This window comes from Petromyzon marinus, chromosome 40 (assembly GCF_048934315.1).
Source record: "Petromyzon marinus isolate PM22_M1 ecotype Great Lakes invasive population chromosome 40, UKy_Petmar_22M1.pri1.0, whole genome shotgun sequence".
NCBI classification, from domain to species: Eukaryota; Metazoa; Chordata; class Hyperoartia; order Petromyzontiformes; family Petromyzontidae; genus Petromyzon; species Petromyzon marinus.
The window spans coordinates 8,882,388-8,909,861 of record NC_133706.1 but is presented as its reverse complement, the minus strand read 5'-3'; the positions used below and the strand labels follow the sequence as shown (position 1 = coordinate 8,909,861).

Sequence of the window (27,474 nt, the reverse complement as noted above, 5' to 3'; positions counted from 1 at the left end):
GTTTGGGGGAGAGACAACAGAGAGACAGAGGGAGAGATACAGAGACAGAGAGACAGAGAGACAGAGGGAGAGAGACGACAGTTTGGGAGAGAGACGACAGAGAGACAGAGGGAGAGATACAGAGACAGAGAGACAGAGGGAGAGAGACGACAGTTTGGGAGAGAGACGACAGAGAGACAGAGGGAGAGAGACGACGGAGACAGAGGGAGAGAGAGACAGACAGAGAGACAGAGACAGAGGGATGACAGATTGGGAGAGAGACAGACAGAGAGACATAAGGAGGAGAGACAACAGATTGGAAGAGAGACGACAGAGAGACAGAGAGAGTAAGAGAGACAGAGAGAGAGAGGGACACGCAAACGGGTGGAGCCCGTTTCAATCGGCGAGCCGGGGAAATATTTTTACACCCGGGGCACCACGTCAAGTGTAGCTGTCCCTATGGCTGTGACCACGACTGGTCACGTGCCACCTCCTGCCGTCGGCTGATGTTAGCCGTCTTCCACTGTGTGTGAGCGTGTGCGCGTGTGCGGCTTAATTTACGCGTGGACAGCGGTTCGGTTTTATGTTTGGTCGTTTGTAAAGTGGTGACTTATACGTTTGTTGCGGGAATCCTTTCCCGCCCAGAAATTCCGGCTCTGCGAGGTTTTACTGCGCCGTACATAGCAGGGACGCAATGGTCAGTGTCAACATGTCCTTAGGGCATCGCTGCTCGAGAGACGCAAAAGTGAATGGTGACAGGACCGCCCCCCCCCCCCCGCGATTGTGACAGGACCCTGATAAAAATGAAATATTGAGACTTGGGCGAGGCTTCCCTGCGTAAACAAAGCGGCGTAATTACAACAATTACCATAATAGTCGTCACTCGCATGGACCTGGGCCAGCGGAGGTCCGTTCCAAACGCATTTCCCCTGCGCGGGGCTGGCACGCAGAGGGCGTGCAATTGCGGATTTGCCACGTTTGCATTTTTAACTCTGGGTTTACGAGCACACGGCACGGCAGCGGAAGATTCGAGGATTTCCCCCCCCCCCCACCCGACTCATAATTAGTTTTTTTATTTATCCTGGAGAAATCTGATGAGCTATGAAGCTCATTGTCACGGATGTCAAGTATGGGCGGCTCAGAGAGTTACAACAGGGCCCATGCACAGCTATCCCCGTGCGTTCTGGGGCTCCAGCTACGTGGGCAGTTCGTTGTTGTCCCTTTTCCGCCATCATTTCCCACGCTTAACTCCGCTGTCGCTGGGAGCTTCTTGAGGAATTGAATTCCAGGGGATTATGCGCTCTCCTTACGGACGGAAACGTCGGATGTCGTGTGGCAGCAAAATAAAAAATAAATAAAAATAAAAACTGCGCGCTACGACCTGGGCACGTCAGAGAGCTGTGCGGCGGCATGGCCGCAAACAGCCTACGCAGTGACAAAATAAAAAAGAACAAACCCAGCACGTTCATCCCAAGCACGTTTAACCCCTTTCCCGTTCCGATGACATACGTCATCAGTTTATCTTCCGATTCTGTGCCGATTACGTACGTGTACGTCGTCGGAACGGAACCGGAAGGAAAAATAAAATATCTTTATCGGTACCGAGGCTCCCACAAGGCCATGCAGGAGGGCATGCGTCACAGCTATCATAGAATGCGGTTGTGTCACTACAGTTCACTGCGGTGAGCACAATATATTTAAATACAATGGCGCTATGGCTCTAAATGAAATTATTGCTAAAACGCTTGCACGTTCTAAGATTCAGCAGCGAAGGGGACCCACCCTGCAACTTGCAGACGTCTTGCACCGGGAAAGGGTTAATTGTCTGAACAATGTGATGCCTCTAACGTGGAAAAAAACCTGGAAGTTGCTTAAAAATATCACCGAGAGGAACTTGAAATTTCCCTGGTCCATATTTAGCCCAAGCTCGGTATTCCTTCAAGGGTGGTTTCTACCAGTCATAAATTAACACATCAAAGCATCAGCACTCTCAATCCACAATAATGGGCTGTGCTATTTATAGTAAAAAGAAACCCGCCGGTATTTGTTTTTCTGTGCAGCCGTTGGTGCACGACCGTCGATGCGGCTATAACGCACACGAACTTGGCGCTTAATCTCGGCGAGAGGCCCTGGGAGTCGAAACAGAGGCGTCCTGAGCACCAGCTCCGTGCCGCACAGCAGCCTGGCGCGTCATTCGCGATGCGAGCCCCACCTCCAGCTGCGTCTCCATCGTCTTCATCACGTCCAGAGGGTCCGAAGAGCTCCCGCTCGCCTGCGGCGACAAGAGCAACAACGCGGGTGAAGCTCGCGGGATCCGGGCCAATGAGCGCGGCCGCGGTGCCGTGTCGCTTTCAGACGCGCTTCTACGGCCGTCTGGAACGCTCTCCCTTCCGGTAGTGGAAGTCGACTTGAAAAAAAGTGAAGCGATGTTGACGTTGAGATTTAAATGTCTTCGTGTGGTGTGTGTGTGTGTGTTTGTTCGCGTTTTTGTCGTAAATCATTGCCGACGTGACTACCAAACATGCCCACGTCCCCGTGAGTGTCCTGCTTGTCATCGTGTGGACAGAGTCAATGATTTGGAAGAGCGACGTCAAGCCGGTAACCCTCGCAGGAGCAGCAGCAGCAGCGGCGGCTTTTGGCTGGCCATTGCACAAAGACGGTCACTGCATCGCGCGCTTTCAGATGCGCTTCTGCGGCCGTCTGGAACGCTCTTCCTTTCGATATTAGGAAGCCACTGGAGCTGTGCACGTTTACATCTGAATTGAAAACGCATTTCATTAAAACTGCTTTTTTGTGTTTAGTTTGTTGTCCTTCCCCCCGCGCATCTGATGAGCACGGTTGGCTATGTATGGTGGGGAAAAAGTTCAACATACATATACATACATACATGCCGATTATACAATCGGCATCACGTCGTCAAGTGTCTCACGGAAGGAGATACCGCAGAACTATATCTGAAATCCGTTCACGTAACCTCTCATCCACATGAAAGTCTGTACTATGTAATCCGCACACCAACATAGAGAAGTTAATCACAGAACAGTTTTAAGATTTTATTGTGCTCACAGCTGCCGGATATTACACGAATTAAATGAAAAGCCAAAATTTATTTGAATGTTTTGTTTGTCTGTGTGTCTCTGTGTGTGTGCAGCTATTGGTGATTGGGCTAAGAGCATCACCTAGCTACACTTGCGATTTAATCGGCGGCTATGAAAAACCTGGCTTTACTTCCCGGCTGTTCCCACCGACGCCGGCACGGCGCTAAACCTACCCGTGGATGGCGAGGATTGGGTAAATGCGAAACGATGAATTTCACCGGCCACACGAACACAGAGCCGGTGAATGAAACACGTGTCAATCAAAAGGACAGGGGCGGGGGGATGAAAGCGGTGAGTTAAACAAAAATAAATATATCGATACGGGGACCGCGTTAGCGAGGGTGTACAGGCGGGGCAAAAAGACGACACATTAAACACGGAGAGCGGCCCTATAACGGCACACACAAAAAAAATAAAGAGAAAGATCCCCCGTATAGCCTGAACAGACTGTTGCGGCAAGTGCTGTTAGCGAGCACCTATGAAGGCCGGCACGGCACACGAGGGGGTAGGTGGCCAAAACCAAGCCCGGCCGTCTTTGTCTCCCCAGTGGTAATGTTTACACACCGCTGCAGGTACTCCCTTGAGGCTGATTTGACCTACGGGAAGCCCAATAACGGTACAGATAATATAATCGTCACCGGTGTTTGCCGACTTGGGTCGTTGCCGTTCTAGCGGTAGTGTAGTGTAGCTAACCGCTGTAGTGTAGCTAACCGCTAACCGCTACACTACCGCTATAATGACAACACACACACACAGACACACACCTTAATTTATATACGCAGTGGGTTCACGTGTTTGGCAATAGCTCTTCTCCAGAGCAGAGAGCAGAGAGAGAGAGAGAGCAAAGGGATTTGCTGCCAAACGAACAGATTTGACTTGACGCGTGAACGATTTTCCAATCGTGGACGACGGAGTAGCAGACACGACCGTTGCGGTTTGTGGTGAGATTTATTTTTTATTTTTCCTCTTTTTTAAAATTCTTCGTTTTATTTTTATTCTTCTTCTCCTCCTCCTCCTCTTCCTCATCCTGCCACGAAACGACGCGGTGCCGGTGTTGGCAATTGTGGAAGACAATCGCGATGCCCGGGTCGCGCGCGGCTTTCCCAAGTGCGTTTTTGCAAAACAATGCGTTCGGATCACCGATATTATTTCGCCGCTGTGAATTGGCACGCGATGGGCCGCCTTGTCGAGCGATCGTTGTGGCCGGTTCGCCTCGGGAAAAATAAGTCAACGCCTCGGTGAGCTCTGCCTGGTAGGATGGGGATGGTTTAATTTGATTTGTCTCTATGTTTAAGTGATTTGTTTGCCTTTCCTTCACTTTGCGCTCGTACCACGTGTTTCCGTTGTTTGTTGTCGTAACGTTCTTACCCCGTGCCCCTCATGGATATCTTTGAAAAAGAGCTTTATAGCTCATCGGATTCCTCCAGTAAAAAATATATTTTTCTGATTCACATTTTTTTTCTCCGGTGAATTTGTTTTCCTGCTGTGCGCCTCTTCGACCGCGGCTCACAAGCCCGCCGCGAATCTTCCAATCACCGCGACTGTACGATCTGCGACACGCTCGCGACACGCGTGTCTCCACCTCTCTCTCTCTCTCTCGCTCTCTCTCCCCGTGTGCCGTGTCCTTCCTCAAAGACGCTGCCGATCATGGCCTGCCGTCTAGCTCTCTCCATGATACTTACTCAAGGACTTCCTCGTTACATACTCCCGGTTTGCATACAATTGTTCAGATTGCTTGTGTGCGTAATTCACGGTCTTCCCCGGCTTCTTGCACCGATCATTTTCCCGCTCATGACAAATTAAAATGCATTCTCTTGTTTGTTCGTTTTTTTATTGCATGTTCAACAAACATGACTTGCCTTTCCTGCAATGGTCCAGGCGTATACTTTGACTTCGGGTACGGCATAAAACAATATTGTTTAATTGTCGGAGCAGATATTTAATTCGAACTTTAATTGCTGCGTTCGTTATTTCACGAACAATTTGTGTAGAAATAACAGAAATGCTCAACGCATTCGTCAACAACACTGTGGCATTTACATTATGAGACCTCCTTTGCCAGTAACAAGGTATAGGAATAGGTTTTATCCTTTTAACTGGCACAAAAACTGACACCTTTATTCAATGCATCATGTTTGCAATAACAAGGACAGTGCATATTATTATCAGAGTTGTCTTTTTTGTTTGCATTTTGACTGCTTGTGTTGTGGTTATTGCAAACATGATGCCTTGAATAAAGGTGTCAGTTTTGTGCCAGTTAAAAGGGTAAAACCTATTCCTATATCTTGTTACTGGCAAAGGAGGTTTCATAATGTAAATGCTCACCCCGAGCCCTCAATACTCTGATAGTGCGCTGTTTTTGAGTTGTACGCCTTTTGGCGTCTTCTGGTCCAACACCAATGGAGACTAGGATCTAAAGAAAGCCGTCTCGGGTGTGGACCAATCAAATTCAAGGACAGTGCATATTATTATCACAGTTGTCTTTTTTGTATGCATTTTGACTGCTTGTGTTGTGGCTATTGCAAATATGATGCCTTGAATAAAGGTGTCAGTTTTGTGACAGTTAAAAGGGTAAAACCTATTCCAACACTGGCCCTTAAAGCAATATATGTAATAGGTGTTGGTTTGGGCAATCGGTCTTCTTCACAGCGTACATATAAATTTGCAATGAAGAAGGGCCATTGCTTGAAACGTTGCCTATTATATATTTTCAATTAAAGGTAGTGAAGATTGGCGAATGCGTTGAGTCTTACAAAATCGCTACGTGTTGCTTGCGCGCTGTTGTCAATGTGGGATCATACAGAAGCACGTGGCTAATGATAGTGATGACAACGACGATAACTCTGGCGTTTAAATTATGAAATGTGACAACAAGGACTGCATCATGGGAATAGCCCCACGACACACACAGCGAATCACGCACGTCATGCCGCGTGAATGTCGACGTCTGTGGTGTGTTTAAATGACACGCTAATGATATGCCAATGCGTCCTTAGACTAACGGGTTAAACAAAACTATGCAAACGAGACTAAGAAAAAACGCAGCAATAACACAAACAAGGCAGTACAAATTACACGTGGGGGGTGGGGGGGGTAAATGACTCACCCCCTCCCACCTCCTAGCCGCCCACTTCAGGGTGATTTTGTGATATTCTCACAAATTCAGGGCGCCGATTTGCCAACCAATTTGATTCCAGACTTGTAGATGTTTTTTTCGTTTTCAAATTGCGCTGATTTGTAGCCCCAAGAATACGTCCGCAGCGGAGATGGAGCAATTAAATCAGCTCTTGCGTGGACGCTGGCTAGATTGCATCGCAGGACCACCACCGACCTTCATCCAGCAGCGGACTGACCACGGCTGTTGCTGCTGCTGATGATGATGAAGAAGAAGACGACGATGATGACGATGATGGCGGCGCCTCTCGTTGTTGCAGGGAAAGTACGATCCCATTATGTTCCAGAAAGGAACCGCGAATCAACGAAACGAAGTTTCAAGTGTTGGGTCGTCATTCCACCACCACCACCCCCCCCCCCCCCCCCCATTTCGTATGCATGTACTGTACGTTGAACTTCTTTCGCACCGTGCGGGGGAAGGACAACAAACTAAACACAAAAAGCAGTTATGAAGAAATGAGTTTTGAAGTGAGATGAATTTGAAGTGCATAGCTCCAGTGGCTTCCTAATAATCAGAAGCGCATCTGATGTGGTGCTGGTCGTCGTCTTCTTTGTTCAACGGTTCGCCAAAAGCCGCTGCCGCTGCGAGGATGACCGCGGGTGAAGTCGAACCCGCCGGGGATTCTCGGCTCGTCCGTCTAAACAAGGCGCACACTTTGCTCTCGCCGCTCCTGATTCACCTCGATAAACTGGCGGAGATGTCAGCTGATACCCCACGCGGGTTCAAAATGATTACTTTCTAGCACATCCTGAAAAGTTGTTCTTGACACCTCTCGCCAAATTTTTTTTTAAATATATTCTGCTGGGATCTTGACAACGCTGGATTCCGCACAGACATCGCCGACAGGGCTTAGGAAGTCACAGAAATCGTTTATGTCCGCGCTACTCCCAGAAATTGCAATTGCAAAGATTGAGAACGGAAAATAAAGATTCCAAGATTGTTTTTCCTTTCTGGACAACAGATCATAAAAACCCCCAGCAATATCGAGTTTAAAATGCAGAGATTGTATACCCATCTGTGCAGCCACCGTGAGTTTGTATTTCTTGCGGTTATATTTTAATAAGGTTCTGCCAGGTCTCCAAGACTCCAATGCCTCTACGGTTGAGCCATCCCTCAATGTTTCCGAATTCGCCACATCTCAGAAGCTGAGCTGTTTCGAGGCTGGTGACCACTTGGGTGCTGTGACCGCCCAGGGCTTGTCATCGACGCCCCTAAAACGCGTTGGTTTTCTCCAAGTTCTGCAGTTTCCTCCCACATAGTATTGGTCAAACATCTCAATACTGGGGACCCTATACTCTTTGGTTTTATTCGGTAAAATCACGTAGGTAAAAAAATAAAATAACAAAAAAGCACGACGTTTCTGCCACAACACAAGTGGCCTTCATCAGGTGAAGGGACCGGACTGTCCAGAGGACAGCGCTGGAGTGAACACAGCCAAGCCCAGACCGCGTCCTTTAAGCTGTGTGGGAGGAAACAGAGCGCCTTGACAAAGGAGTTAGCATAAAAAATTGCATTTAATTGGCGGATTCAGCATGATGCACGGCGACGTAGAGGGAACATGTTCAGACCGGCGAGGGGGGGGGAGGGGGAGTTTACATAATGTTGGTGTGAAGGGAAAATAAGGAGCTGCGAAAGTTTGGGATACCACTACTTGAAAAAATATACTGTACCATTGAAAATTAGTTTAATGTTTGGTTTGATTTAGAACATCTTTCCAGTGATTGCTTAATTTGAAACCATCCTCTCGGTTGAAATTGTGTCTGTGTTTGTAAATCTGAATTGCCTCGTGGACAAATCTCTGATAAAAAAAACCGGTAGGTTTGCAGAGAACCTTGGTATCGGAGAAAACTATAGCGTGATCACCCACAGCGTTGTAACAGTGATCAGCTACGGCAGAAGAATTTTGGCCCTCAAGAGGAAAGGATACTCTGACCGTACCATCCGCCAAGCTGTTTCTCCCTCCATACAGAAACAACCACTTGATACTCCGATCAAAACCATCACACTACCATACATAGCAGGACAGTCTGGTCCCTTCACCTGATGAAGGCCACTTGTGTTGTGGCCGAAACGTCGTGATTTTTTGTTATTTTATTTTTTACCTACGTGACTTACCGAATAAAACCAAAGTGTATGGATCCTTGCAGTCACAAAAGCTTCAAATCTGGAACTGGGGACCCTCCTGATGATAATGGCTCATTAATTGGCTTAAAATTGGCAATACCAGCAGCATACGGAAGCATTTATGCATCGATTCATTTCTATTTTTACGGCTCGTGGTATAAACGTCCAGTCGTGCGTGGAATACTCGATTTCTTTTCTTTACCGATTTCAGGGCAAAAGTACGTGCAAACGAGATGCGAATGTCTCATTCGGGCGAAAAGAGCGAATACAGCCGTGAAAGTGATACACGGACATAAAAAAACACGAGAAACAAGACAAAGGGGACGGTTAAAACAAGACGCAATTTTGTGGATTGTTGAAACGAATCGTAGGGCTCTGAATCGCGATAGCTCATCCAACTCCCGGTGCAGGCGGGAGAGGGGGTGGTGTGGTGAAACGTGGTCTACCTTCAATAAGTCCAGGACTGGTCACGGCCCATGCCTCGACAAACCTTCACCGATGTGGCATAAGCGCAAGCCCCCTCCCCTCCCCCATGTGCCTGTGGAGATGGAGCAAACCGTGCACCACATCCAGGAAGACTGCCCAATCCACAGACTCAGCGGAGGGCGACTCGCCCTCAACACGGCAGCACCGGTAGTCACCGCTTGGCTTCGGGATTTTGCATTCGCTAAGTAAATAACTTAATCGTCACGATCGTCGCTAGCCGTGATCTATCCACTGCTGGATGAAGGTCTTCCCCGGCTGTCGCTATCGATTGTCATTGCCCGAGTTATGGCCAAAAGGGTCTACCATACAAATTTGACGTTGAGGACAGTGTGAGCTCATTCTCAAGAGTCGGCCATTATGTTCCATCGCCGTGTCTAAATCTACCTAAACAATTACCAATGATGAATATTAACTTGGGTCCCTTTGATGGGGAAGTCTAAGGCCTGCATGAAGCGCTATGGGAACATTAGCTTGAACGACACATTACTATCGTACAATAATAATGTTGCAAATAATTGTAAACATTTGGTGCATAAGTTAACTATATGTACACTAATATTGCAACATATAGTGACTTCATAATCGATTACATAATTACAATACTTCCCCCCCTCCGCCTCAAATCACTGCACCTGATATGAGTTAAATGATGACGTCACCCTGCTGCTCTATTTAAGACCGGGAGCAAGTGAGGGCTTCACCATTCTGGCGAATTGCCCGATGATGCTGGATGTAATTACCAGCGAAACGTCGTACTCAAACTGTAAATGTTGTGGATTCACTCTTCAACACACCGGTGGGCTAAAGTAGTGAATTATTTGTCTTTTGTCTACGTGACACTTTTTTTGCTGATTGGCCGTGTCGGGTGGTGGAGGGTTACGACACATTTATAAATAACGCGATCTAACCCAAAAACCTTTATTATGAATAATATTGGTCGCAAAAGCCTACGTGTTAAACTGATATAGTGACTTCTTTATCTCAAAACAGTGGTACGGTGGGACAGAGTGTGGCTCGCAATCAGAAGATTGCGTGAGTTCAAGTCCTGATTACGATTCAACACAGCCCATCATTCTCAGAGGATCGATAAAATTGATAACAATTCGTATGGAAGTCAACAGTGGCTTGTCTTGTGGAAGGACCTGACCCTGCCATAGGAATGTGGAATTTATAGCACTGGCTCAGGGCTGTGAACGGCATATGAGCACCGCCGCACACAATAAAAATCAACCTGATTGAGTATCATGACTTTCTCACGAGCATCCTGCTCGGAATATGCGAGGCCAGTCCCTTAGGTATTGTTGCACGTGAGAAAACAATTCCCGAAGAAAACAAGCGCAACGCGATGTGATAGCCCTGTAATCATCAGCTCTAAAGTCAAATAGACGCACGCGCACATACACATTGTCTCAGTCAACTTTAACTGTACAACAAGCCCGTAACATTATTTAACTCCGCAATAACCCTGACGAACATTGCTCTCGCCGCAACAACGATCATTGCGGCAAGGGGCAAGGGCGACCCTCACGATGCCGACGACGGCGGTGACGAAGAGATTCGGCCGCTTTTTTCGGTTCAACGCCGACTGACAAATTCCAACGCGAAATCGCAGCCGGATTCCCTCCCCGCGGCCAGCCAGCCCCCCGCCGCCGCCGCCGCCGCCGGTGACTTACGCATCTCTGCGGCGCGTGAGCCGGACAAACGGCGTTTTCTTATTTGGGAGCTGCCAGGCCGAGCGCCGTTATTATAATTCACGGCCAGACCTCTGCGCCTCCGCATTGAAATTCAGCACCACGGACAGCGCAACTCAACGCAGCCCCCCACCACCCCCGCGCTTCCACGCGTGCCCCGCCCGCCCGCTCGCCCGCTCGCCCGCTCGCCCGCTCGCCCACTCGCCTGCCCGCTTACTCGCCTGCTCGCCCACCCGCTCGCCCACCCACTCGCCCACCCGCTCGCTCACTCGCCTGCCCGCTCGCCCACCCGCTCGCCCACCCGCTCGCCCACCCGCTCGCTCACTCGCCTGCCCGCTTACCCGCTTGCCCACTCGCCCACCCGCTCGCCCACCCGCTCGCTCACTCGCCTGCCCGCTCGCCCACCCGCTCGCTCACTCGCCTGCCCGCTTACCCGCTTGCCCACTCGCCCACCCGCTCGCCCACCCGCTCGCTCACTCGCCTGCCCGCTCGCCCACCCGCTCGCCCACCCGCTCGCTCACTCGCCTGCCCGCTTACCCGCCCGCTCGCCCACTCGCTCGCCCGCCTGCACACTTGCCCCTAGCTAGCTCACTCAGGACAAGCATTGACACCCGAGGTTTCCTCCTAGCTCGACACTCTGTCTTGATCTTGCAGCAGGTTCCGTAGCCAGTTGCATAAAATTCCTGTGGTCAAATATATTCACCCCCCCTCCCCCACCGCCCCAGTTCACACTGCACACTCAGGGGAAAATAACACTTAAGATGTTTTAATGTAACTGACCGCTGGAGTTTCGGGTCGAATCTTTTGTGGGGAATTTGTCACAACAATAATAACAACAACAGCATTCGCTCGCTCGTAGACAGGGAATAACTCAGAGGCGCGAGGAACCTCCGGTTATCACGGTTGGCTACGTACAGTTGGCTACGTACGGTGTGAAAGAAGTTCAACATACATACACAGAGATGCAAGAAGGCAGCCACGCAATGAGCCGGTGCCAACAATGGTGTTATTGGCCAAGGAATGCGTGTTTACATATGGAAGGAACCCATCGCACCTCGAGAAAAGCCACGCATGCGAGGGGGGAACACTCGATCACATACAGACGGAGTTCACATTTTTTGGCAATTTTCACAACAGATTTGTGCGATCCACCAACCGTCCAAAATGCTGGATAACAGGCGGGTGACGCCTCTACCCTGGCTATTGCCAGGCCAACAATTGCCCAAGCTCTGCGGTCCTCTATATCTGAAGGTGTGGTCGGCCAACGAATGAGCGTTGTGTGTTACACACGTGGGAGGAAACCGGAATCACGCGGAGAAAACCAAAGCGTGCGAGGGGAAAACACTCGATCCCGCAGAGACGGAACAGGTCGAGTCCACACTTGCTGCACCGCGTTCTCCTGGCGAACCCAGGGCACGGCTCCTACTCAATGCCGCTCACGCGGGAAGGGAGTTTCACAACAACATCTATGTGTGAGCCACCAACCCTCGATGCTGCTGCTGTCTCTGCAGGTGCTGGATTGCAGGCCGCGAGCGCTTCGTGGCTGAGACTCGTTAAACTACTGAACATCCGTGAAAAAAAGTAGCTTCATAGCTCATCGGATTTCTCCAAAATAAATAATTGTCTTCTTCTCCTTCTCATTCTTCTTCTTCTTCCTCTGCCACTGAAAAGTGTGGCCGCGTGTCGCCATGGCTCTGGACTCTTCGCGGAAACTCAACGCGCCACAGACGTGTCGCACCAAGCCCGACCGATGGGCCAATGCCCTCCGAGAGCCAACGGAGCGATCGTCGCACACCAGGGGGTGGATGTCCACGTAATCACCCCCCGCGGATAGCAGTCCCATAACCAGGTTTATCACCCGCCCTGCTCTTTGTTTATTTTCCCAGTTCCGACCTATTCTTTTTGCCCGAACTGTCCTGAGAAATCTACCAGTAAAAAAAAAACAAAGATTCTGATTACACATTAACCACCCCTCCCGCCGCGCCGACGCCCTGTTTTTGTGAGCTGCACAATAATAATAATAATAATGATGATGACGATCATGATGACGTGCCGCTCGGCGAGATATTCCTGCTCCCACGGTATATCCCAGGTGTTTTTCCCCCCCTCTCTTCCCTTTTGTAACTCAAGAGGTGGCAACCTCACCGATTACATCATTGTCCCGCGGGGGACAAACCCCACCTCCCCACCTCTCCCAAATCGATCCGCGCGCGTTAGAGCAGATCGGCGCTCTCTTTCTAACGCGGCGAAACGACGAGTGGCCGTCGGGCGTCGCAAACGAGGGCTAGCGGCACCCTGGAGGATCGAGGCCCCCTCCGCTCGCCCCGCACGCCGGCGCCATCGCTGAGCCAGCAGCCGTGGACATCGCTGAGAAGGCGCTCGACTCAGCTCGCTGGAAGGGAATCGCGTTACGAAGCAATTTTTGATTTATTTTGCGGCTAAATGCGGCCGCGTCTCAAGGGGGGGGGGGGGGGGGGGAGAAGGGGGGGGGGGGCTGCGTGGGAAACGGTGGGGGCGTTTGTGTTTGTTTTCTTTTGTGTGCAGAGAGAGAGAGGCGGAGGAGAGAGAGAGGCGGAGGAGAGAGAGAGGCGGAGGAGAGAGAGGCGGAGGAGAGAGAGGCGGAGGAGAGAGAGGGAGGTTCCTGAGCCTGGACTTTGAGGAAGGGGCAGGGAGCCCACTGCACGGATGGCTGGGGGGGGGGGGGGCTGCACGGATTTCCAGACGGTGTGCGGGCAGCAGCGGAGGGAGGAGAAGTGACCTCACGCTGAGGGAAGGTTGACCGGGGGCGATAGTAAACCACGGTTAGTGTGGTGGAGATTGCGGCAATAGAGTGAGATGAGAGGTAGGAGAGTGCGTAGAGGTAAATAGAGTGAGATGAGAGGGGGAGAGAGATAGGAGAGTGCGTGGATGGGGAGTGGAGTGAGATGAGAGGGGAGAGGCAAGAGAGAGTGTGGAGGGGAGTAGAGTGAGATGAGAGGGGGGGAGAGGTAGGAGAGCGCGTGGAGGGGAGTGGAGTGAGATGAGAGGGGAGAGGTAGGAGAGTGCGTGGAGGGGAGTAGAGTGAGATGAGAGGGGAGAGGCAGGAGAGTGAGTGGAGTGAGATGAGAGGGGAGAGGTAGCAGAGTGCGTGGAGGGGAGTAGAGTGAGATGAGAGGGGAGAGGTAAGAGAGTGAGTGGAGGGGAGTCGGCAGGGGCGAGTCCATGGAGAATTTTGAAATTGGTTCGACATCGGACTGGGGACCAGTGCAGTGATTTGGTTGAGTGCGGTGACGCGGTTTCGTTTACGGGGTGTGGGTGTGGACGTCTGCCAGCGGTATTTTGTATCATCTGAAGGCTTACAGGCACGCAGGCGGTCTGGCATGTGAAAGTGAGCCTAATGAAAGTTTACTTCAATGCTACATTTCCACAACCACTGCCAAGCGTGCTTGGGCGGCCCGGGAGTCCCCAGATTAACGATCCTATAGAGTCCACAGAGTAACACCGCTAGAGAGTCCACTGAGCTTCACCCACGTGTGTGTGTGTACGTACACGTGTATACACACAAACACACACACCCCCACCCCCGTGTGTGTGTTTGTGTGTATACGTACACGTGTATACACACACGTGTGTATACAGTGAGGGAAAAAAGTATTTGATCCCCTGCTGATTTTGTACGTTTGCCCACCGACAAAGCAATGATCAGTCTATAATTTTAATGGTAGGTTTATTTGAACAGTGAGAGACAGAATAACAACAAGAAAATCCATAAAAACGCATGTCAAAAATGTAAAAAATTGATTTGCATTTTAATGAGGGAAGTAAGTATTTGACCCCTATGCAAAACATGAATTAGTACTTGGTGGCAAAACCCATGTTGGCCACCAGGTTTGCACACATCTCAGGAGGGATTTTGTCCCACTCCTCTTTGCAGATATTCTCCAAGTCATTAAGGTTTCAAATAGGTTTATTTGAAGAGTGACAGACAGAATAACAACAAAAAAATCCAGAAAAACGCATGTCAAAAATGTTATAAATTGATTTGCATTTTAATGAGGGAAATAAGTATTTGACCCCTATGCAAAACATGAATTAGTACCTGGTGGCAAAACCCTTGTTAGTCACCAGGTTTGCACACATCTCAGGAGGGATTTTGTCCCACCCCTCTTTGCAGATATTCTCCAAGTCATTAAGGTTTCGAGGCTGACGTTTGGCAACTCGAACCTTCAGCTCCCTCCACAGATTTTCTATGGGATTAATGTCTGGAGACTGGCTAGGCCACTCCAGAACCTTAATGTGCTTCTTCTTGAGCCACTCCTTTGTTGCCTTGGCCATGTGTTTTGGGTCATTGTCATGCTGGAATACCCATCCACGACCCATTTTCAATGCCCTGGCTGAGGGAAGGAGGTTCTCACCCAAGATTTGACGGTACATGGCCCCGTCCATCGTCCCTTTGATGCGGTGAAGTTGTGCTGTCCCCTTAAAATTATAGACTGATCATTTCTTTGTCAGTGGGCAAACGTACAAAATCAGCAGCGGATAAAATACTTTTTCCCCTCACTGTATACGAACACGTGTATGTACATACACACCCCCGTGTGTATATACAAACATGTGTATACACACACACACCCGTGTGTGTATACGAACACGTGTATACACACACACAAACACACCCGTGTGTGTGTATACAAACACGTGTATATATATACACACATACACCCGTGTATGTACACACACACACCCGTGTGTATACAAACACGTGTATATATATACACACACACCCGTGTATACACACACACATGCGTGTGTGTATACGAACACGTCTATACACACACAAACACACCCGTGTGTATGTGTATACAAACACTTGTATATACACACACCCGTGTGTGTATACGAACACGTCTATACACACACCCGTGTGTGTATATGAATACGTGTGTGTACACACGCGTGTGTGTACACGTCTACACACACGCGTGTGCATTCGCAGGATGAGACCGCCACTCCGGTCGTTACGAACATCGCAGCCCTCATTTGCATCACGGTGGAGACTGAGCGGCCGTGCAGCGGAGTGGAGGAGGAGGCTGCGGGTGACCTTGAACATCCATCCCGGCTATAGCCTCGTGTACTCACACCTCGTGTACTCACACCTCGTGTACTCACACCTCGTGTACTCACGCCTCGTGTACTCACGCCTCGTGTACTCACACCTCGTGTACTCACACCTCGTGTACTCACACCTCGTGTACTCACACCTCGTGTACTCACGCCTCGTGTACTCACACCTCGTGTACTCACGTCTCGTGTACTCACGCCTCGTGTACTCACACACCTCGTGTACTCACACACCTCGTGTACTCACACACCTCGTGTACTCACACACCTCGTGTACACACACCTCGTGTACTCACACCTCGTGTACTCACGCCTCGTGTACTCACGCCTCGTGTACTCACACCTCGTGTACTCACGCCTCGTGTACTCACGCCTCGTGTACTCACGTCTCGTGTACTCACACACCTCGTGTACTCACACGCCTCGTGTACTCACACACCTCGTGTACTCACACACCTCGTGTACTCACACACCTCGTGTACTCACACACCTCGTGTACTCACACACCTCGTGTACTCACACACCTCGTGTACTCACACCTCGTGTACTCACACCTCGTGTACTCACACCTCGTGTACTCACACCTCGTGTACTCACGCCTCGTGTACTCACGCCTCGTGTACTCACACCTCGTGTACTCACACACCTCGTGTACTCACACACCTCGTGTACTCACGCCTCGTGTACTCACGCCTCGTGTACTCACACCTCGTGTACTCACACCTCGTGTACTCACACCTCGTGTACTCACGCCTCGTGTACTCACGCCTCGTGTACTCACACACCTCGTGTACTCACACCTCGTGTACTCACGCCTCGTGTACTCACGCCTCGTGTACTCACGCCTCGTGTACTCACACCTCGTGTACTCACACCTCGTGTACTCACACCTCGTGTACTCACGCCTCGTGTACTCACACCTCGTGTACTCACGCCTCGTGTACTCACACCCCACGTGCTACTCACACCTCGTGTACTCACGCCTCGCGTACTCACGCCTCGTGTACTCACGCCTCGTGTACTCACGCCTCGCGTACTCACGCCTCGTGTACTCACACCTCGTGTACTCACGTCTCGTGTACTCACACCTCGTGTACTCACACCTCGTGTACTCACGCCTCGTGTACTCACGCCTCGTGTACTCACACCCCACGTGCTACTCACACCTCGTGTACTCACACCACGTGTACTCACGCTTCGTGTACTCACACCTCGTGTACTCACACCCCACGTGCTACTCACACCTCGTGTACTCACACCTCGTGTACTCACACCCCACGTGCTACTTACACCTAGTGTACTCACACCTCGTGTACTCACGTCTCGTGTACTCACGCCTCGTGTACTCACACCTCGTGTACTCACACCTCGTGTACTCACACCTCGTGTGCTCAGAACCCGTGTACTCACGTCTCGTGTACTCACAAGTCGTGTACTCACACCTCGTGTACTCACACCCCACGTGCTACTCACGCCTCGTGTACTCACACCTCGTGTGCTCACACCTCGTGTACTCACACCTCGTGTGCTCACACCTCGTGTGCTCACACCTCGTGTACTCACACCTCGTGTGCTCACACCTCGTGTGCTCACACCTCGTGTACTCACGCCTCGTGTACTCACACCTCGTGTACTCACACCCCACGTGCTACTCACACCTCGTGTACTCACACCTCGTGTACTCACACCCCACGTGCTACTTACACCTAGTGTACTCACACCTCGTGTACTCACGTCTCGTGTACTCACGCCTCGTGTACTCACACCTCGTGTACTCACACCTCGTGTGCTCAGAACCCGTGTACTCACGTCTCGTGTACTCACAAGTCGTGTACTCACACCTCGTGTACTCACACCCCACGTGCTACTCACGCCTCGTGTACTCACACCTCGTGTGCTCACACCTTGTGTACTCACACCTCGTGTGCTCACACCTCGTGTACTCACACCTCGTGTGCTCACACCTCGTGTACTCACGCCTCGTGTACTCACACCTCGTGTACTCACACCTCGTGTGCTCACACCTCGTGTACTCACACCTCGTGTGCTCACACCTCGTGTACTCACACCTCGTGTGCTCACACCTCGTGTACTCACGCCTCGTGTACTCACACCTCGTGTACTCACACCCCGTGTACTCACACCCCACGTGCTACTCACACCTCGTGTACTCACACCTCGTGTACTCGCGCCTCGTGAACTCACACCTCGTGTACTCACGCCTCGTGTACTCACACCTCGTGTACTCACACCTCGTGTGCTCACACCTCGTGTACTCACACCTCGTGTGCTCACACCTCGTGTACTCACGTCTCGTGCACTCACACCTCGTGTACTCACACCTCGTGTACTCACACCCCACGTGCTACTCACACCTCGTGTACTCACGCCTCGTGTACTCACACCTCGTGTACTCACACCGAGGGCGTTTTGTTTTCTGGGTACTCACCACTAACCAGACACTCACCACTCACCAGACACTCACCACTCAATCTGACACTCACCACTCAACCTGACACTCACCAGACACTCACCAGACACTCACCACTCAACCTGACACTCACCACTCAACCTGACACTCACCAGACATTCACCACTCACCAGAAACTCACCAGACACTCACCACTCACCAGACACTCACCACTCAACCCGACACTCACCACTCACCGGACACTCACCAGACACTCACCACTCACCAGACACTCACCACTCACCAGACACTCACCACTCACCTGACACTCACTACTCAACCTGACACTCACCACTCACCAGACACTCACCACTCACCAGACACTCACCACTCAACCTGACACTCACCACTCACCAGACACTCACCACTCACCAGACACTCACCACTCACCAGACACTCACCACTCACCAGACACTCACCAGATACTCACCACTCACCAGACACTGACCACTCACCAGATACTCACCACTCATCAGACACTCACCACTCACCTGACACTCACCACTCACCTGACACTCACCACTCACCAGACACTCACCACCCACCAGACACTCACCACAACCTGACACTCACCACTCACCTGACACTCACCAGACACTCACCTGACACTCACCACCCACCAGACACTCACCACTCACCAGACACTCACCACTCAACCTGACACTCACCACCCACCAGACACTCACCACTCAACCTGACACTCACCACCCACCAGACACTCACCACTCACCAGACACTCACCACTCAACCTGACACTCACCACTCACCAGACACTCACCAGACACTCACCAGACACTCACCACTCACCAGACACTCACCACTCACCGGACACTCACCACCCACCAGACACTCACCACCCACCAGACACTCACCACTCACCAGACACTCACCACTCACCAGACACTCACCACTCAACCTGACACTCACCACTCACCAGACACTCACCAGACACTCACCACTCACCAGACACTCACCACCCACCCGACATTCACCACCCACCAGACACTCACCACTCAACCTGACACTCACCCCTCACCAGACACTCACCACTCACCAGACACTCACCACTCACCAGACACTCACCACTCACCAGACACTCACCACCCACCAGACACTCACCAGATACTCACCACTCAACCTGACACTCACCACTCAACCTGACACTCACCAGACACTCACCTGACACTCACCACTCACTAGACACTCACCACTCATCCTGACACTCACCACTCACCAGACACTCACCACTCACCAGACACTCACCACTCACCAGACACTCACCACTCAACCTGACACTCACCACCCACCAGACACTCACCACTCAACCTGACACTCACCACTCACCAGACACTCACCACTCACCAGACACTCACCAGACACTCACCACTCACCAGACACTCACCAGACACTCACCAGACACTCACCACCCACCAGACACTCACCACTCACCAGACACTCACCACTCACCAGACACTCACCACTCACCAGACATTCACCACTCACCGGACACTCACCACCCACCAGACACTCACCACCCACCAGACACTCACCACTCACCAGACACTCACCAGACACTCACCACTCAACCTGACACTCACCACTCACCAGACACTCACCACTCACCAGACACTCACCACTCACCAGACACTCACCACTCACCAGACACTCACCACCCACCCGACATTCACCACTCACCAGACACTCACCACTCAACCTGACATTCACCACCCACCAGACACTCACCACTCAACCTGATACTCACCACTCACCAGACACTCACCACTCACCAGACACTCACCAGACACTCACCACTCACCACTCAACCTGACACTCACCACTCACCAGAGACTCACCACTCACCAGACACTCACCACCCACCCGACATTCACCACTCACCAGACACTCACCACTCAACCTGACATTCACCACCCACCAGACACTCACCACTCAACCTGATACTCACCACTCACCAGACACTCACCACTCACCAGACACTCACCAGACACTCACCACTCACCACTCAACCTGACACTCACCACTCACCAGAGACTCACCACTCACCAGACACTCACCACTCAACCAGACACTCACCACTCAACCTGACACTCACCACTCACCAGACACTCACCACTCACCAGACACTCACCACTCAACCAGACACTCACCACTCACCAGACACTCACCACTCACCAGACACACTCCCCATTTTACAGACAACAACTCTGATTGACACTCACTATTCAGCCGAAGCTCACCGCCCACCGGACAGTCACTACCCGCCTGACACTCACCACTAAGACACTCACCAGACACTGACACTCACCACTCACTTTGGGGCCGTCCATATATGACGTCACACGATTTTGAAGGATTTTGACCCCCTCCCCCTTCGTCACACGGCGTCACAAAAAGTCAGACCCCCCCCTCAAATATGACGTCACAAAGCTCTGCCCCCCCCCCCCATAACCATATTTCCATTTTGAAAATAAAACATGCTTCAAATCGCTTTAAACTATTGTCATTGTAATGCATGTTTAATGTGGCTCTGCACTCTGATGTTGCAGGAGAAAACATTTATTAAAACGTCTATTTAATTAAATAGAACGTGTTGTCTATATTTATTAAAAGTTGCGCATTTTGATGTGACGTCACATTTCTCACCCCCCCCCCCATCGTCACACATCGTCACAAATGTCTGACCCCCCCCCTCTCCCCTCCTAGGTGCGTGACGTCATGTATGCACGGTCCCTTTGCACCGCACACTCTTTGCCGGCGGAATCACACAGCTGCGTGATGACCGCCCCGACACGTCACTGACACGGTGACAATGCCAACACACTGTCCACGTTTACAATGCGAATCACAGATGGTGCCCTTCGTCTGCTGGCTCTGCGAGCTTTGTGCACTCTGCTTGAACATTAAGAGGCCTTAGGGGTGCTTTCGTTTGGCCCTCTGAGCCTCCGGAATCAGCATCGAACCCGGACAATCACGAAAGGTGACTTCGCAACGTGCGTTCGTGAAGCGTTGGACTGGCGCAAATGTCCCACGTGGTGATGAGCCACTTCGCCGAGCTGCTGTGATTTGTGATCGCCAGGGTGGCTTCGGAATAACGGAGCTGCGTGGCGGTTCAGTGGGGGTCTTACCTTTGTACAATAAAAGTAATATTTAACAAAAAAAACACGCTTTTATCAAATGTACAAGTAATGGAAGAACTCCACGACTCCAGGAAGTGGTCCCGAAGCTTGCCACAACGTAAGGGGACCCGTGGTGATTTACAGCCGACGTCAGTTGACCGTGGACAATTAGACCCAAGCCGAAACATAACATATACAAAAAGAATGTTTAAAAAATATTTTTTTTTAATGATAGAATATAGTATTGTCATCAGTATGACATAAGTATACCAGGTTTGCAGTCGATACCACATTGGGAAGTGGGTTAAAATTTAGTTACAAGATTTGAGGAAACAACAACAACAACAGAGTGAGTTAAAAGAAAGCGTGCAAAAAATAACAGTTTAGTTTGGGTTTTCGTCTGGCTTCCGTGAGCTTCCTTACAAGGTGACACGGCCTCCCTGCTCGTTGTTGGAAGGGGTTCGTGGTTTGAATCAAGCGGCCGCCCTGATTATCACTGCGGGTCTAATAACAGTGCCATGATAATGATGATAATAATGATACTCTACGAGCCGTCTGCTTCACAGCCAACGCTACAGATCCCCTGACATCATTTGGAAGAGGAGGCCATTTGTGTGCCACCAGCGCCAGATATCCACGTTTGGCTAATTCGAAAACGACACGGCAAATTACTCAATTGAAATAAAAGGCAAAGATCCCCTATATACTCTTACGAAGGCCTTCACGGCACATGGGTGGGTGGCCAGCACCACGCCCGGCTGCCTTTGTCTCCCCAGCGGCGATGTTTCACACACCGCACCAGGTACTCATTTGAGGCTGAGTCGACCGAGGGGAGGCCCAGGACCGGTTCAGATAATCGTCGCTGCTTTTGGCCGTGAGCGTGAATCGAACTCGGGTCGCCGGGGTTCGTAGCGCAGCGTGCTAATCGCTACACCACCGCTCCCCACAACAAGTTACTAAATTGAGATCACACACACACAGGAGAGAAAATCGCTGCTGACTGGCAGAAAAATGCCCCGGGTCACTGTTGCAGATGAGACTCTATCCTGGTCTCGGGAGTTCCCACCTAGTTACACAAAATAAACTTGAAATGTACAACAGCAATGAGCCCCTGGATGTTCCTGAAGGTGCCTTTGGTTGTGCTTGAATTCTTTGATCAATCGGTGCGCGCATGTGGCTGTGTGTGGGTGGGTGACCCGAGTTCGATTCCCGCTCACGGTCAACACCAGTGACGATTATCGGAACCGGTGCTGGGTCTCCCCCAGATCGACTCAGCCTCAAATGAGAAACTGGTGCGGTGCGTAAAAAAAAAGCATCGCCACTGGGGAGACAAAGGCGGTCGGGCGTGGTGCTGGCCACCCACCCCCTCGTGTGCCGTGCCGGCCTTCATAGGTGCTCGCTAACAGCATTTGACCCAACAGTCTGTTAAAGCTATACGGGTGATTTTTGTTTTTGTTTATGTAGGATATTTTTCTAATTATTATTATCAATTGCTGTCATTATCACGAACCATTACCGTAATGATCACGTTCACGTGGATGCTGAGTGTGAGGATCGTCAACACGATCGGTTATTGCCCCGAAGAGAGCCCGAGGATGAGAAGGGAGGCAAACAGAAGACGGTCATCCACGAACACCCCACGTGACCGCCACGACCCCACGTGACCGCCACGACACCGCGTGACCACCATGACCCCGCGTGACCGCCACGGCACCGCGTGACCGCCACGTCACCACGTGACCTCCACGTCACCACGTGACTGCCACGACACCGCGTCACCTCGACGACACCGCGTGACCGCCACGACACCACGTGACCTCCACGTCACCACGTGACTGCCAAGACACCGCGTCACCTCGACGACACCGCGTGACCGCCACGACACCGCGTGACCGCCACGACCCCGCGTGACCTCCACGTCACCACGTGACCTCCACGACACCGCGTGACTGCCACGACCCCGCGTGACCTCCACATCACCGCGTGACCGCCACGGCACCGCGTGACCGCCACGACCCCACGTGACCGCCACGACCCCACGTGACCTCCACGACACCGCGTGACTGCCACGACACCGCGTGACCGCCACCACACCGCGTGATGGCACCGCATTGAACGCCCCCCTCAAAATCTCGACGTGAATCATGGGGAATTGCGTGGCGCTACGCGGGGGCCCAGGGCTCAAACACCCGCCCAGCCCCCCCCAGCCCCACCAGCCCCCCACCCCGCCCCCCAGCGTCTGTCGTTGCAGAGTCGCGCCAGTTTCGGTGGTGGTGGGGCAATGAAGTTCGCTCTCCCGGCTGTCACGCCGGACCTTCCATTGCAGCCGAGTCGGGGACCCGGAGATCATTTTACACCTCGTCCAGCCTCTACCAGCGAGCCCGACAATATATCCGCACCCGGCACACTACATCCAGTATATCTCTCTCGCCATGGCTGTGGCGCGACACAGAAACGCGTGACCCAGAAACATACCGCGCGACATTCCTCCATGCAGTGTACACGCTTGTGACGTGGGCCTCGAGATATCATTGAACGAATGGATTATTGAATCCGTCCGTGCGGACCTTTGGGTGTTACCCACCTCGTGTGAGCGGTGGATTCTCTCCGGTTCCTCTGGTTTTCGACGCTAAGCCGAGCGGCGCAACCCCTTCGTGTGTTGGAGAACGGCCCACGGAAGCGGGTGTCACAGAGCTACCTCCGAGATCCCTCGAGGAGACCTCGAAAGTCCGGGCACCGGAGGGCAGCGCTCTCCCACCCGCTCGCCGCATGACTTTCAAACAGAATCATTTTTTCTTTATTTTTTTAGATCTGGAATTCAAGGCCAAATGAAATGCAGAAGCGAATGCAATGCGACGACTTATTTTCTTTGCAGTCATTGGCGACCGGACTCAGAGCACCAATTCACTACAAATTGAGAACCCGCTTTAATCGCAACTCGGTCTACGCGCGCGAGTCTACGGGACTCCACGCGAGTGAAATGGTGACCGGCCCGAGACCATCGGACCCCCCCGAACTGCGCTTGAGAACGCCGATTCATTGCTGGGCAGCTGGAATCCGGATTCGAACCCGGGGATTTCAGTGGTTGCAGCTCATCGCTCTGACCCCTCCCCCACCCCCGCCGAAGCCACCCTGCTCGCCTCTACCCAGATCGTTCTCGACGTTTGGCACGAACGAGGCGGTTCAGACCGCTTCGTGTGATCGCTCGCAAAGGCTGAAAGGCTGCTCCCCCCCCCGCACGTGACCACGATGAATGGACACACGCGTGCAAGTGGCAGCAAGGAGGGAATTAATGACCGGCGTCTGGAGCACAATCCGATATTCCGCTGAATCAACACCACCACCAACAACAATGACGAAACTTAAATGCAAATCTAAGCCCCAAATCGCCCCCTTTCGTCTGTTCCGTAACAGGAGTTTAATCCCCTCGGCTGCGAGGGTGACATCATTGCTGCTGGCTCTAAGCCCGCGCAGCAACAACAACAAAAATGAGCGTGATGTTGGATTTCCTTTGTTTTGGTATAATCCGGTAAGCATCCCGTATCCTCCGCTTCAGCAATTCCTGGCGGCCACGTAGTGGTACGGGGGGTGAGGGGGTAGACCCCCCCCCCCTTGTTTAGGCAACACCCTTCGGAATCCTTGCAGTCAAAATGAGCACCATGGCGTCTCGTCAACGTCTCTTCAACGTCTCTTTAACGTCTCTTCAACGTCTCTTCAACACCACCGACTGTACCGTGCCACGCACACACACACAGGTTGTGTGCATTCCCCATCCCCCGATCCCGTTAAGCGATGTTCCCCGCTGCCAGACTAAGCCGAGGTGCCGTGTTTATTAGACCCCAGGTCACGATCCACGGGATGAGATGTCGACCCTTGTCCTCTGGCTCCCCGGGCAGTCTGCAGCTCGCTCCTTCTGATCCTCCGCTCGGCCGCTTCCTTCTCCCGGGTGCAAAACCCATACCCTCAGGAGGGCGGGTCCGTCATGCGACCCGGCCATGGCTTTGTGCGTGTGCGTACGTTTAACTTCTTTCGCACCTTACGTAGCCAACCGTGCTAATCGGAGGTGCGGGCGATGGGCAACAAACTAAACACAAAAAAATCAGTTCCAAAGAAATGACTTTGTCAGTCTAGATGATTTTTTTAAAGTGCAAAGCCCCAGTGTCTTCCTAATAATCGGAAGGAAGAGCGTTCCAGACGGCAGCCGAAGCGCATCTGAAAGCGCCGTGCGATGCGGTGACCGTCTTTGTTCGATGGCCAGCCAGACGCCGCTGCTGCGAGGATGAGCGGCTTGACGTCGCTTTCCCAAATCACTGACTCTGTCCACACGGTGGACACTCACGGCGATGTTTGGTAGTCACGTTAACAATGATTTACGACAAAAACACAAACACACACAGACATTTAATTTTCAACGGAACATCATTTAACTTCTTCAAGTTGATTCCATTACCGTTTAAAAAAAGTTCCTACGGTATTGTGACACGTGCGCCACCCGTTTCCGCTAAGCTTGTACTATTAATATTTATATTTCTTAAAATATACCATCAAAGTTGTTCAATCTCCAGGATTGCGGTGGTGGCGGTGGTGTTGGTGGTAGCGATGGTGGTAGCGGTGTTAGCAATGGCAGTATTGGGGGTAGTGGTAGCGGTGGTGGTGGTGGTGGTAGCGGTGGTGGTGGCAGCAGTGGCAGCGGTGGTGGTGGTGGTGGTAGCGGTGTCATTGTTGGGGGTGGTGGCGGTGGTGGTGGTGGTGGCAATGGCGGTAGCATTAGCGGTGGTGGTGGTAGCGTTGGTAGCAGTGTTAGCAGTGGCAGTGTTGGGGGTGGCGGTGGTGGTGGCGGTGGAGGTGGTGGCGGTAGCAGTATCAGTGGTGGTAGCGTTGGTAGCAGTGTTAGCAGTGGCAGTGTTGGGGGTGGTGGTGGCAGTGGCGGTAGTGGTGGTGGCGGTAGCGGTGGCATTATTGGGGGTGGCAGTGGTGCTAGTGGTAGTGATGGTGGCAATGGTGGTAGTGGTGGTGCTAGTGGTGGTGGTGGTGGCGGTGGTGGTGGCAATGGTGGTAGTGGTGGCGGTAGTGGTGGCGCGCCTTGCCTTGTCGCCGTTGGCGTTGCTCCGCGTCGCCTTGCTGCGGGGCAGCCTCGCCTTCACCCAGGCCTCGATGTGCGCGTTGTACTTCATGAAGACGACGTAGGAGGCGTACCCGCCCAACAGCAGCGTGCTCTCCCACCACGCGATGCTGTTGTCGAGGAAGAAGATGATGAGCATGAGCAGGTCGAGCACATAGAAGGAGACGTCGCGGAAGATGGGCCACCAGGTGAGCGTGAGCAGCTCGCGCGAGAACACGGCGCACATGCCGATGACGAAGAGGATGTTGAAGACGGCCGAGCCCACGATGGTGCCGATGCCCACGTTGCTGTGCGAGATGAAGACGCCGATCATCGACGTGAAGAGCTCCGGCGCCGAGCCGCCCGCCGCCATGAAGGTGGCGCCGGCGACGTCGTCCGAGATGGCCAGCTTGTCGGTGATGACGCCGAGCGCGGGCACGAAGAACTCGTCGCACACGATGGCGAGCGCCATGAACATGTACATCATGCCGAGCATGTGGAGCGCCACGGCGCCTCGCCGCCGCTCCTCCAGCGAGAAGATGTCTTGCGGGTACTCGCCCTGCTGGTGCTCGCCGGCGCTGCCGTTGCCGACGCCGGCTCCGTGCCCGCCCTCTCCCCGCGACGAATTTGCCCGCGAGCCGTGCTCCCACGCTACGGACAGGACCCTCCGGCGCGGCGCCGGCCCCGCGCCCCGCCGCTCGCCCTCCGGATCCGGAGACGGGCCGCCGGGGTGACCGTCGGTCGGCAGGGACGTCGGTCGGCGGGGGGCGCCAGCGACGTCCGAGCGGGAGGCGAGCGCCAGCGAGAGCGCGGAGGCGCCCGCGATAGCGACCGCCAGGAAGAGGAGCCGGCGCAGGCGGAACTGGAGACGCCGGCGGAGGCTGCGGTGGCAGCCGCGCGCCGCCATGGGGGCGACCGGCGCGGGGGGCAGCACCGCGAGCGCGGCACGCGAGGGCGCGCGCCAATCACCACCAGCACCAGCTCTAAACGATGACCTCGTGGCGTGACCTCGCTTAAAGCGGGGGAGAGGGAGGGTGGGCACGGCACAGTGAATGTTAAACAAACTTTCAACACAACGCGAAACTTTGAACAGATTTCGCGACGGCACGGTTAATC

The 27,474-nt window shown here is 52.5% G+C and overlaps 1 protein-coding gene across 1 annotated transcript in view; it reads right to left on the bottom strand.

Moving 5' to 3' along the window:
- LOC116950601 (sodium/potassium/calcium exchanger 2-like) overlaps positions 1 to 27,474 on the bottom strand; it is a 61,779-nt gene that overhangs the window by 22,741 nt on the left and 11,564 nt on the right. The window contains exons 3-4 of the mRNA XM_032968506.2: positions 26,345 to 27,370; positions 2,192 to 2,251 (exon numbers count right to left, since the gene is read on the bottom strand). Coding sequence (XP_032824397.2) covers positions 2,192 to 2,251; positions 26,345 to 27,265 — 981 coding nt within the window. The 5' untranslated portion in view covers positions 27,266 to 27,370. The remainder of the gene's footprint in view (positions 1 to 2,191; positions 2,252 to 26,344; positions 27,371 to 27,474) is intronic.